Genomic DNA, 12,410 nt, shown 5'->3' with positions numbered 1-12,410 from the left:
TGTTGTTGTTTAGGTCGGTTCGATTTTTTTATATTTATTCAATTTTTTTGAATTTCTGTTTGTTCGATTTTTATATTTGTTAATGCAATTCTATTTTTTTATATAATTTTAATCTATTTAATTTTACCGTTTTATCAAACGAAGTGAATGCCAAGTCTAATTTCTATACGGTCCAATCAGATGATAGTATGAACCAATTAAATACCCCTCAGTGAAATCCTGTTATTTTGAAGGGTAATTCTGTCAATGCGCCCACAACGAAACCGAGGGCGGTTAATGTCACGGTCAGCGTCCGAATCGGATTGTTAACTCCCAAAGAAGAATAGAAAAATACATGTATATATATACATATATATAGAGAGAGAGAGGGGGGGGGGGGGGGGGAAGAGAGAGAGTGGACGGGCAGAAGGTCCCGTTCGAGCTTCTTGCGGGGGTTTTGGGTTCGATTTGGTTTCTTTGAAGCTTCGAGAATGTTGGATTGCAGGCCATTGGGGTTCTTGATTGGCCTGCCTTTTGCTCTCCTCTCGTTGGTTCTTTCTCTAGTCGCTGCTGTCGTCTGGCTTTTCGGGTAAGCCTCCGATCAACCTTCAATCTCTCGATTTCCATACGCGTTGTTGATATCTTCATCTGATACCGCCGATCTCCCCTTCCTTTTCCGAATGCCGTCTTGAATTTGTTCCTTCTGCCTTTTCCCTGTCTTTGTTTGCATGATTGAGTGCATAGACACGCGAGACCATCAATTTGAGGCATGATTCAACTGCTTCTAGTAATTTCATCTGCAATGTGATCCTTTCTTGTTTCATGTGGATGTTCAGAAGAAACCTAGATCGCGAAATTGCTTAGAGAGGGGGAATTATTTAACTATTTAATTTTATTTTGGTTCATATTAATCTCGATCTTCTCTCTGCCTCATCCAATCCAATCTGGTTCCATGGTGATGTTAATCTGTTTTCCTAAAACCTTCAGGTTTTAATTTCTCTTCCGAGATGATTTATTCTCTCGAATGCATATTGCATTGTAATCCAATTTGTTGCTCATTCGAAGATCGTAGAACTGCTGGGAAAACAGAATTTATTTGTTCTTGTCTTGATCCATAATCCAGACAGTCTCTCCTTCAATCAAACGATTCCATTTTGTTCGAATCATTTTTCTTATTTATTTTGTTATCTTGGGCCTTTCTCTTCTTTCCCTCATCCAGTCTTCTTCTTGTTGGATGATTTTGCTGCTTTTGAGAAAAACTTTTAGTCCCATTTCCTATGCATGGAAACGCCGGAAATATGTCGTCCCGATATTTTTGAAACGTTGCTATCCCGAAATGAAATATTAAAAAAATATTTTTAATCAATTTTTGTAATTTTAAAAATATTTTAGGATGTTTGTAAAATAAAAAATATTAAAAACATGTTTTCAATTTTAAAACGTATTTATGTTCCATGACCACATTAGAAACGAAAGTAATTTCGTTTTTGTTGTCCCAATGATTATGATAAAAACAACTTGCATTTATATTTACTTAAATGGACGATAGAATTTGTATTTATATTTAATTAAATAATTATTTTTTATAATTTTCTACACTAAAAATTATATTTATAAAAAAATTCATAAATTTTTTCCTTTACATATTTTTCTCATTTTCTTACTTTTAAAAAAAATACTATTTTCTTACTTTCGTTTCGTATCCTATCAGTTTTTTGTTTCTATTTTTGTGCAATCTAAGATTCCGTCATTCCATTAGTATTTTATTTGGATTCGCTCGTCTCCCTTCCATGGTCGCCGCTGCCGCTCTCGCCTCGCCGTCTCGCCCCCGTTGCCTCGCTGCCCTCGCGTCGTCTCCGTCGCCTCGCCACCATCGTCGCCTCGCTTCGTTGCGCCGATCGTCGCTGCATCTTCAAGATGCAATGACGGTCGGCAAGGCGAGGCGGCGATGGCGACGAGGCAACAGAATTGAAGCGAGGGCAGCGAGGCGATGGGCGTGAGGCGCAATGGCGCAGCGAGGCGACGACCATGGCAGGAAGATGAGAGAGCAGGGAGAGAGTAGCAGTGGGTGGGGGCAAAATTGTCTTTTTGCCCCCTTTTTGTAAGCGGCTCGGTAAGTCCGTCGGGTTCTATAGAACGACCCATCTTAAGTTGATGTTTCCTTTGAAGATAGAATTAGAATTGAAGGAGAAAACTGACAGAAATGTGGGAAAACAGACATGAAGGAAATCTTATAGAAAGTAGGGAGAAAATCAATAGAAATGGAGGAGGGAACAGACAGAATTAAGGGAGATGAGGAGAGTTCAATAATCTTCTTAATAATTCATATCTAATCTCTCTACTGTGTACTTACAGCTTTATATATAATGCTAATCAATATTTATTTGTGGCAGTTATCACTTTCACTTCTACTATTCCATTGCACCGAACTATCCTAACATGACAATCGAAAAAAGAAACTTCCTAATTCAAGGTCGTGGCATGTTTTCATCTCGAGTCGTGCTTGATTAGACCTTATGCTAATTACAGGTCGTTGTTGAGTTGCTTGTGCCCCTGCTGCTGCTGCTGCGCAGGCATTGCGAACTTGGCCATGGAAGTGATACGGCTGCCCTTCAAGGTCATCATTTGGTTCACAGATCAGATCCCTTGTTGACAAAATCAATGCTGCTTCTCCAGTACCAGTATGTATGTTATTTACAATTTTTGTACTAATTGGTTTTGACGTTACTGTAAATTGTATGCATAATGCATTGTTGTTGTTGTTCTTCTTCATCTTCACCTTGATGTGTTATATCCCATTAATCTTGTTTAGCATCGTGTTGTTTGTTATGGTAGATTTCTCTATATTCCAAGGGATGGATTCCTCCTTCTAGGCAGTGGTTTGATTTTGTGTTATTGGAGATTGATTTATTCTTTCCATATATCTCTTGAATTTATTGAGATTGTGACGAATCTAGCAATATTTAGTTAGGGTCTGGTTACCTCTTCACTCTTTAAATTTAATTGATAATTACTAATTAGAGTGTGACTCGTGGATATATTGCTTGTTTGTGTGTTTGTTTTTGATTAGGTAACCATTAATTAATTTCAATAAGAAGTTTTTAGACAAAAAAACTCATACTAGATGCAATTAGGAAAAGAAAATTTTGATTTATTTTATTTCTAATATTAAAATCTTAGAGTTAGTTTAAATTTTGTTGTTAGAATCTAATAGATTTTATTTTATTTATTTATTTATTTATTTTTTCATGTATTAATTTTTAATTTTTCTTATTTATACTACTTTTAATATCAAAATGTTAGAATTTATTTGTAATGTGTCATAGGTAAAAAATCCATTAAAAATCAAAGAGCCCAACAAAAAGTAAAGTCCAAAACAAAAAGGAAAATGGTCAAAAAACCAGTCTCTGGGAGACTGAAGTGTCTCAAGGAGACCAAAACTGATTTTCTGGGAGATTGAAGTCTCCCGGAGACCGGCATGCAACCCATTCACGGGGAACCTCCTTGTGGGAAAAGTTCTGAACAAAACATGAACTTGATAATTTGGACAAATGAAATATTATTTGGAAATTTAGTAAAAAATAGATATTATTTATAAAAATTATAATTCTAACTGATCTCAAAATATTAGTTGTGTTTATCACGAATCTCACATTCTTTTATAAATAGGTAAATTCTCATTTTAAAAAAAAGGTATTTATCTGATATTAATTTTAATATTACATGCAAATTTATAGTAAATTCGAGTTTAGGATATTATCAAAAAAGGAGAAAAATAAAAACCAGCCCGATGTTAACTTTCTGGTCCATGACAGAGTAGAAGGCAATATCAAAAAATAAAGATAAAACTTAACCATTTGATCTCATGTGTTACAAATATAAAATGATTAAATATATATTTTAATTTATATATTTTTTTATTTAAATACTCGAACATTTTGTCACTTCGATTACATTATTAAATTATGTAATTTGAAGTTAATTACACACTTCGCCACAATTGATTTAGCAAATGCGATGCAGATGCACTAAAATACCCAAATTACCCTTCACATGCATAATTTTTTACTATCGACAAGATAAGGTAGAGGCTAGCATGCGAAGGCATCAACAATAGACAAAGACAAAGATGAATGGTGGATGACAATTGTTGTCGGTTTGAAAAAGTGGAAGATGGAAGGTGAAGAGGCAACTTCGTTGACATTCGCTCGCTTGCATTCGTCTTTTGTCGCCATTGCCCTTTTGCCTTTGGTCTTCATCTTCGCCTTTGCTTGCAGGACTAGCTCAAGGACTTAGGGGGCCATAAGCCATCACTAATTTAGGGGTCCCAATCTCTTAATGAAAAATTAAAAATTTATTAATTTTATTTTAATAATAAAATTAAAATGATTATTTATTAAGCTAAAGGGGTTAGGGTCTTAGACAATTGTCTCACCAACTTACCCCTTCAGCCGGCCCTGTTTGCTTGTCGTCAACATCTATCATTGATGCCTTCACCTATCGTCTTTGGCAACTTGTACCTGCCTTGTTGTTGGCCATAAGTTATGCGTATGAGAAGAAATTTTGATATTTTAACGCACATGCATTGCAGGCATTAAATTAATTGTGAGGAGATGTGTAATTAACTTGAAATTATTTAGTTGAGTGATGTAATTGGACCAATAAAAAGTTTGAGTGTCTAAATGAAAAAAAAATGTGTATTTAAACTAAAATATATATTTTATTAATATAAAATATTAAAATTTATCACTTTTTAAATTTTTTAAAAAATATAAAAATCAAACAATAATTATTTATTATCACTTAATAAATTTTATTTATTTTTATTTAAATGTGCATTAGAAGGCCGCATTTCTAGTCAATGTCGACTAATTTCTGCTGGAGAGAGTCGAACCAAATAGAAGGCTGTTTCTGGAACTTTCCACATGGTGCCTGATACTTCCACACCCGTCCAGTTCATCCTCTTCCCTTCCCGTCTCTGCATCATTCTCTCTCCAAATAAATGCAGAACCAGCAGCGGCCTGACCATGTCACGGTCGCGACGAAGAAGCTCAGGCTCGCAACGGCATCAAAGCCACAGAAGAAGTACATCAAAGAGAAAGAAACAACAGAAGTGACGATCTGAAGAAGGAACCGCATCAGGAGAGATGGGAGTGGACTACTACAAGATCTTGCAGGTTGATAGAAACGCCAAAGACGACGATCTGAAGAAATCTTACAGGAAGCTCGCCATGAAGTGGCATCCAGATAAGAATCCCAATAACAAGACGGAAGCCGAAGCCAAGTTTAAGCAGATCTCTGAAGCCTATGATGTATGTGCTTCTCTCTCTCTCTCTCTCTCTCTCTCTCCCCAGTTAGTCCTTGTTCTCATTTGGCTCTTTTGGATTTTCTTCGAAGAATTTGCGCGTATAATTCAGAGTTTGTATTGATATATACATATGTTTCTAGATGATCATCATCAGGACTCTAAATCTAGAGTGTTTCGATCGGATCTCTATCTGAATCTCCGTGATCTGACAGTGCTGTGGTACAATATCCGTTGAAGTTTGATTGGTTTTGTTGCCTATTTTCATTTATGCAGTGAATTTTGATCTCTGCCATCAGAATTCCGTTTTAGTTTGTACATAGGGAGTTTGGCCGTGATGAAATTCGTGTTGAATTGATTAAGAAGTTGTTACTATGTGGTTGAATTCCTGTTGTTCAAGTACTGATTGCGTTATTTTCAGGTTCTAAGTGATCCTCAGAAAAGAGCAGTGTATGATCAGTATGGCGAAGAGGGACTGAAGGGCCAGGTGCCGCCGCCGGACGCCGGGGGACCCGGCGGCCCCACCTTTTTCTCCACCGGCAACGGGCCAACGACATTCAGATTCTCGCCCAGAAACGCCGACGACATATTCGCCGAGTTTTTCGGGTCTTCGAGCCCGTTTGGAGGATTTGGGGGAATGGGTGGAGGCATGAGAGGGGGGTCTAGGTTTGGAAGCTTCTTTGGCGGCGACGATATATTTGGGTCTTTTGGGGAAGGAGCCGGCGGCGGCATGAACTACCCTGCTGTTAGGAAGGCGCCTCCAATTGAGCAGACCTTGCCTTGCTCCCTCGAAGAGCTCTACAAAGGCACTACCAAGAAGATGAAGATTTCCAGAGAAATTGCTGATGCCAGTGGGTGAGTACTGCTAATCCCTCTATTTCTCTCAAACTTGAAGTTCATAAGATCTAGCAATCATTTGGTTCATGAAATGTCTCAAGATATCTTTTTTACCTAATTTTTTTGTTAGAAATAGCAACAGGATTGATTGGAAGTGGATTCAAATTTTGTTTGTTTCAGATCATTTCTAAAATATATGTATGGTTGAGTGTGTTGATGCTCAAAATAAATGGATGAAAAACTATGGGGTGGTGATTCAATCTTAGGGTGTGAGGGGATCTCTGATGTTTGGGCCTCACTGATGGAAAATGTGTTTGAAGAATTAGAAAATGAAGGAAAATAGAAATAAATGTAGGGTTAATGCTTAAGATTAGCAGCAAATTGGAAGCCATACAAGTACATCAAAACAGACACAAAATTATTTTTCCCTTATTTATTTGAAGTAGTCAATTTTATTTGTGATGATATGGTACAGGATTCTTGTTAATCCTTTGGTAAATTTCAGTCCTTATTGGGGATTTAGGCAATCATCTCTACTTAATGAATGCAGTTGTCTATGATGATGCATAGCAGTTAGTGATTCATGGCAACACTGGTTCTTTCTTCTTTTGCATATTTAGCAGTCTTAGACTCTTTAGGCTTCACCTTTCTGAGGATTCATACTGGGATATTCAGAGTGGTTGGCACCATTTAGACATCACTTAGATGCAAAGAAGCTGTGTTTTTGGAGATTTCATATGGAATCGTGCTGTTTGGTGTTTGATTAGTCGCGTGAATTGGATTTTGAAATTGGGGAATTGGGAACATATTATCTGGTTCTTACATGGTAGCAATCTATATGCACGGAAACAATTCTTGGGTGTTGTTTTGGCATTTCTTGTATCGAAACAAGCAAGCTTACTTATCAATAGAATCCAATTTCAATTAATCACTACCAAGCTTACTTAACAATACAAAATTAGTAATTCACACGATTATTATCAGAGAAATCTCCAGCATCGATGGGTGCCAAGTAGAATTCTATTGATGTCGCTAGTTTCATGTATTGTTGGAATCTTTCCCATCTCTCATCTGTTCTCTTTGCTTAATTTGCAGCAAGACAATGCCTGTGGAGGAGATCTTAACCATAAACATCAAGCCTGGTTGGAAGAAAGGCACCAAAATCACCTTCCCAGAGAAAGGGAATGAGCAGCCAAATGTCATACCATCCGACCTCGTCTTCATAATCGACGAGAAACCTCACAGTGTCTTCACTCGCGATGGAAACGACTTGGTTGTCACGCAGAAGATCTCTCTGGCCGAAGCCCTGACAGGATACACAGTCCATCTGACGACCCTGGACGGGAGGAGTCTAACCATCCCAATCAACGCTGTGATACATCCAAACTACGAGGAGGTGGTGCCGAGGGAAGGGATGCCAGTTCCCAAAGACCCGGCGAAGAAGGGAAACCTCAGGATCAAATTCAACATCAAGTTCCCGACGAGGCTGACCGCGGAGCAGAAGGCTGGAACCAAGAAACTCTTGGCTTCTTCTTAAAGATCAAACTCAATTCACAAAACTGTTGGTGCCTTCCAATTCATCCTGGGTACAGTTGTTGCTGCTGCTGCTGCATGGAGACGAAGCAGGTTCTGAGAATCCACAAAAAATGGCTGTTCCTGAGTCGCTGTTTTATAGAAACCAGTTGTTAATGATGTAGTAGCCATTGTGAAGCAAGTGTGTAGAGAATGAATAAGGGTGCTTGCATTTGCTTAAAAGAAGAGTGTAGCATCCAGTTTCTTATACATATATATGTATATGTATATACACAGATGCTGCAGCGTAGTGTTTGTAACTAGAAAATTAGGTTTTTTTTTTTTTTTTTTCCCTGTTTTCAGTTTTTTTTTTAATTTTTAAAATAATGAAAATGTATTTATTTTTATATTTTTATAAATGAAAAAATTTATAAAGAGAATTTAAAATAATAAAAAGTCTTTAATTATTTTAATTATAAATATGTTTAAAATTTTTAAAACACAAAAGATTTTATAAATAAAAAAATGTATTTTTAATAATTTTAAAATATAAATTTTAAACTAAAAATTGAGAACAGTCTCTTAGGATAGGTGTTCTGCCCTTTGTTCCCAAGTTGATTTCATTTTGACAGATACCAACAGGGAATCAAAGGGATTTAAACATGTGGTGGCAAAAGTGATAAGTTTTTGTGTGGGTATGCATTGCTTGATTAGGTTTAGTTTAGGTAAAAGATAATCTTAAAATTATTTTATTTTATGTAATTTATATTACTTTTATATTAGCGTCGAGTTTTTTACAATAAAAAAAATATTTTTCAATAAAAATTTTGCACAAAAAATTTACGAGAATAATTTATTTTTATTTAACTTCTTATAGAAGTTTGAATTTTGTTGTATATTTTTTTATTAATTAATATAATATACATCTTATTTGATTTAAATTGTGATTTATAATTTACTCTAAAATATATTAAATACAAAATTTATGATTTAATTTCTATATTTTAGAAAATTGTATAAACTCTCGTATAGTCAATGGTTTGATATTTATGATTTAATTTCTATGTTTTTATAATGTTAAATTTTATTATTTTTTAATAATTAAATACTTACATTGAGAGAGAGATAGACGGTGAGTGTGTGTGTTAAGTATGATTATAAGAGTAGAGAAAGCATAATTCACCTAACCACCATCCCTAAAAAGTTGCTAAATTTTAATATCTAGTGATTAAATTTACACTAGTATTAATAATTTGTCTTAATAAACAATTTATTTCAAAACAATAGAATCTAAAATGATGTAACCATCGCAATAATACATTATGGGACATTTGGTTTGATCCTTAGATTTGATGGTTTGATCTCTAGATGGATGGTTCGGTATATGTGTTTCGAAATTTAAGATATCACGAGTTTGTGAATTTAATTTTATTTTTATGTAAAACTGTATAATCGTCTATATTTACTTTAAGAATTTGTCTTTAGGGTTTAACTTGTGCAAATTTATTAATATACCTAAATCTAAATTAAGTCAAGACGAAACATAAATTTAAAAGATAGTGAAATGATTGAAAGTAAAAATTGTGTGGTGGAGACTCCTTAAATATTTCAAGAAAAAAAAATTAATAGCCTAATAGGACTATATTGAAAGACTACCAATCACTCAATTGTAAGAAATACATTTTGATGAATCATATTAGATATACAATCATTTTGTATATTTTGGGCTACATGAAAAGGTATTATGACCAAAATACCTTACGCCTCATATGCACTTCACGCGTCTTTATGCGCCTCATAATAAATTTTTTTGTCATTGGTATACCTTTATGTAATTCAAGAAGTACATAAAAGTGTACCAATAGCATTTTCCCATTTTGATTGTCAATAAGACCAATTGTCAATCTTTAATTCATTGATTGTAATAATTGTGTGATGTAATTGATGAAGACTTAAGATCCATTTGATATCCAAATTAATTAGGGGTTGGGGAAAATTAAGGATCAAATAAAATAATAATATGATTAATGAATATGAATAAAATTATTTTTAATTTGGATTTTTTTATTTTTTATAATTTAAATTATAAAATATTTTAAATTTCACTTAATAGTGTATAAGAATAAAGAATTGTTGAAAGTATTTAAAATATATTATAACTCAAATTGCAAAAAGTAAGTATAGCTTAAAGTAAAAATAATCAACGCCAATTATATTTATACCGGGGACATTGTCTTCAAATCAATTAAATTATATAAGAAAGATAACGATTAGAGAAAGTAAGACAGTTTCTGTGTAAATATTTTAATATTTAAATTACACATTTAAATTTACTAAAAACTTGAATATATTATTAAAGTTGTACTCTTTTTTAAAATGAGAACTCATCTATTTATAAAGGAATATAGGAGTTTGTGATAAATATTTGCAAGGTCGCCCCCAAGTGTAGGCGATTAAGGCGGTTGCCTAGGGCCCCCAACTATAGAAGGTTCTCAAAAAATTAAGTTTGAGTTTTAAATATATATTTTAAATATATAATAAATATGTGTTAAACATACATAATTTATACTATTTTTTTTAATTTAATTGGTAGAGTGGTGAGTTATAAATTAAAAGTTTCTTGTGTCGCTCCTTCAACTCATTCCATTAATACATTTGAATTTTTTTACATTTTAATATTTTTTAAATAATAAATACTATTCTCACAAATTTTGTAAGAAAAATTAATATTTTAGTAATTTTTTTTACATTTTAATATTTACTATATAATAAATGCTAATTTTAAAAATTTTGTAATAAAAATTAATGTCTTAGTAAATTTTTATACATTTTAATATTTTTTAAATAATAAATATCAATTTTTTATCAAAATTCTGTAAAAAGATTAATATTTAAATTATTAGACTTTTGAAAATTTTTAATTAAATTTTTTAAATTTAAAAGCCAATCATATAAACTGTTAATATTAAATTCCATATAAAATCTTAAATCCCAATCAAATTTTAGTTTACGAGCTCCATTAGGACTTCCAATATGTTTATCCTTTACAAAATTCTAATTTTCAAATATCAGGCTTATCACGTGCTCGAGTTCAGTCTGGACCTCCCCAAGAAGGATTTATTGGGCAGCTTCCGAGAGAATCCAGTCTCACAGAGCCGATTATGCTTGGAGAGACTGTAATATCTTCATGAGAAGAAAGAGAAAAGCTTCAGTTAGTGTGATCAGAGCTGGCAGAACCCCTCGCGGTGTTCTGACGAATCGATAAAGGGAGAAGAGGAAATCGAAAGAAACAAATCACAAAATCGATGAAGAGGGACTCCAGAAATGGCGATCCAGACGGTAGCGATGGCAGAGATGAGTTAGAGTTATGGACGATGTCGTTGGCGATGGCGAGATCTATAGCGAGGATGGAAGCAGAAGAAGTTGAGGAGAAGATGGATGAGGAGGAGTTGGTATCGGTGTTAGTAGAGGAGATGATGGCGGTGGCGAGATCTACGGAGAGGATGGAAGAACAAGATGATGATGATGATGAGGAGTCAACAGTGCGGGCAGAGATGATGGCTGTGAATGGTTACGATGGAGGCGGCAAGATCTGTAACAAGTGATGTAGTCGGTGACTAACGATGTTGACGGTAGCGGTGATGCTTGGCGGTTTCCGATACACGAGAAAGAGATAGATGAAGAAGTTCAGCGACAGAACAAAGGGAAGAATATACAAGCTGCCTTAGAGCTTTGACACAAAGGTTAATTTCTCTTTTGAACTCTTTTTCTTTTTGGGTTTTCTTGTTGAATTAATTATTTTTAATTAATTTTAATTGAATATCATACCCCACGTTTAGCATTTGTGCTTTTCCGAATAGTTTTGGGGGTGTTTCGGTTCAGTTAGGTCTCGATTTTATGTCATTTTTGAATTATGTTGACGAGTTAGTGGGGCTAAATTGCATAAATGGTTATTAAATTTTGTATTAAGGTGTAAAAATGTCACTAAAATTTAATTTAATATATAATTTTATAACTATCGTTAATTTTGACTAAAAGAAACTAATGAAATATAGACATTTTTGTACTTTATTACCGTAGTTATTAACATTTTTATACTTTTATGTAAAGTTTAATAATCATTTGTGTTATTTATCCGTTTACATTGTTAGTCATGTCAACATATTGTTAGTCTTTTTTAACGATAATTGACAATAGTTATAGAGCTATATATTAAATTAAAATTTAATAACTTTTTCAAACTTTAATGTAAAATTTAGTAATCATTTATACTATTTAACCGATAAATAGAGGTGTTCATTTGATCTAGATTATTCTTGGACGGCTAAAATAAATAAGATAAGATTACATCAAGATAAGTTTGAATGTTTTTCGAATCAAAATATATAATTATCAAGATAAGATTGTAAAATATTTCAAAATTTTTATCAAATTATTTGTTAAATTTTTTGAATATATTGGTTTGGTGGACACATGCGTCAATTTTTTTTATTTGTAAAGTCTAAGATATACTTATCCACTCTCTCTCCACATAAGAATATCTTAAACTTTAGACAAACATATATAGAAAATATTAGATAAGAAGTGATGCAACTTCTTGAAAAAGAATCATTAGATAAATTTAATAAATTTATTATAAATAATAAAAGTCTTAAATATTTTGTATATCTTAATTTATTCGATTTATATATTAATTAAAAAACACTACATAAATTGATATTATCTGTATATTATTGTAATTATAGAAATATTTTTTATTTATTTATTTTTATATTTA

The 12,410-nt window shown here is 33.2% G+C and overlaps 2 protein-coding genes across 2 annotated transcripts; both read left to right on the top strand.

The window, feature by feature from the left end:
- The first annotated feature begins 381 nt into the window (after positions 1 to 381).
- On the top strand, positions 382 to 4,758 carry LOC127812166 (signaling peptide TAXIMIN 2-like). The gene is made up of 2 exons (XM_052352512.1): positions 382 to 568; positions 2,509 to 4,758. Exons 1-2 carry the CDS (start codon positions 471 to 473, stop codon positions 2,630 to 2,632), a joined length of 222 nt encoding a protein of 73 aa, XP_052208472.1. The 5' UTR covers positions 382 to 470; the 3' UTR covers positions 2,633 to 4,758.
- A 201-nt stretch (positions 4,759 to 4,959) lies between these two features.
- On the top strand, positions 4,960 to 7,879 carry LOC127812164 (uncharacterized). The gene is made up of 3 exons (XM_052352511.1): positions 4,960 to 5,291; positions 5,706 to 6,139; positions 7,217 to 7,879. Exons 1-3 carry the CDS (start codon positions 5,127 to 5,129, stop codon positions 7,656 to 7,658), a joined length of 1,041 nt encoding a protein of 346 aa, XP_052208471.1. The 5' UTR covers positions 4,960 to 5,126; the 3' UTR covers positions 7,659 to 7,879.
- Positions 7,880 to 12,410: the final 4,531 nt, after the last annotated feature.

The sequence above is a fragment of the Diospyros lotus genome, chromosome 10 (assembly GCF_014633365.1).
Source record: "Diospyros lotus cultivar Yz01 chromosome 10, ASM1463336v1, whole genome shotgun sequence".
Lineage (NCBI taxonomy): Eukaryota > Viridiplantae > Streptophyta > Magnoliopsida > Ericales > Ebenaceae > Diospyros > Diospyros lotus.
This window is presented reverse-complemented; position numbering and strand designations above follow the sequence as displayed.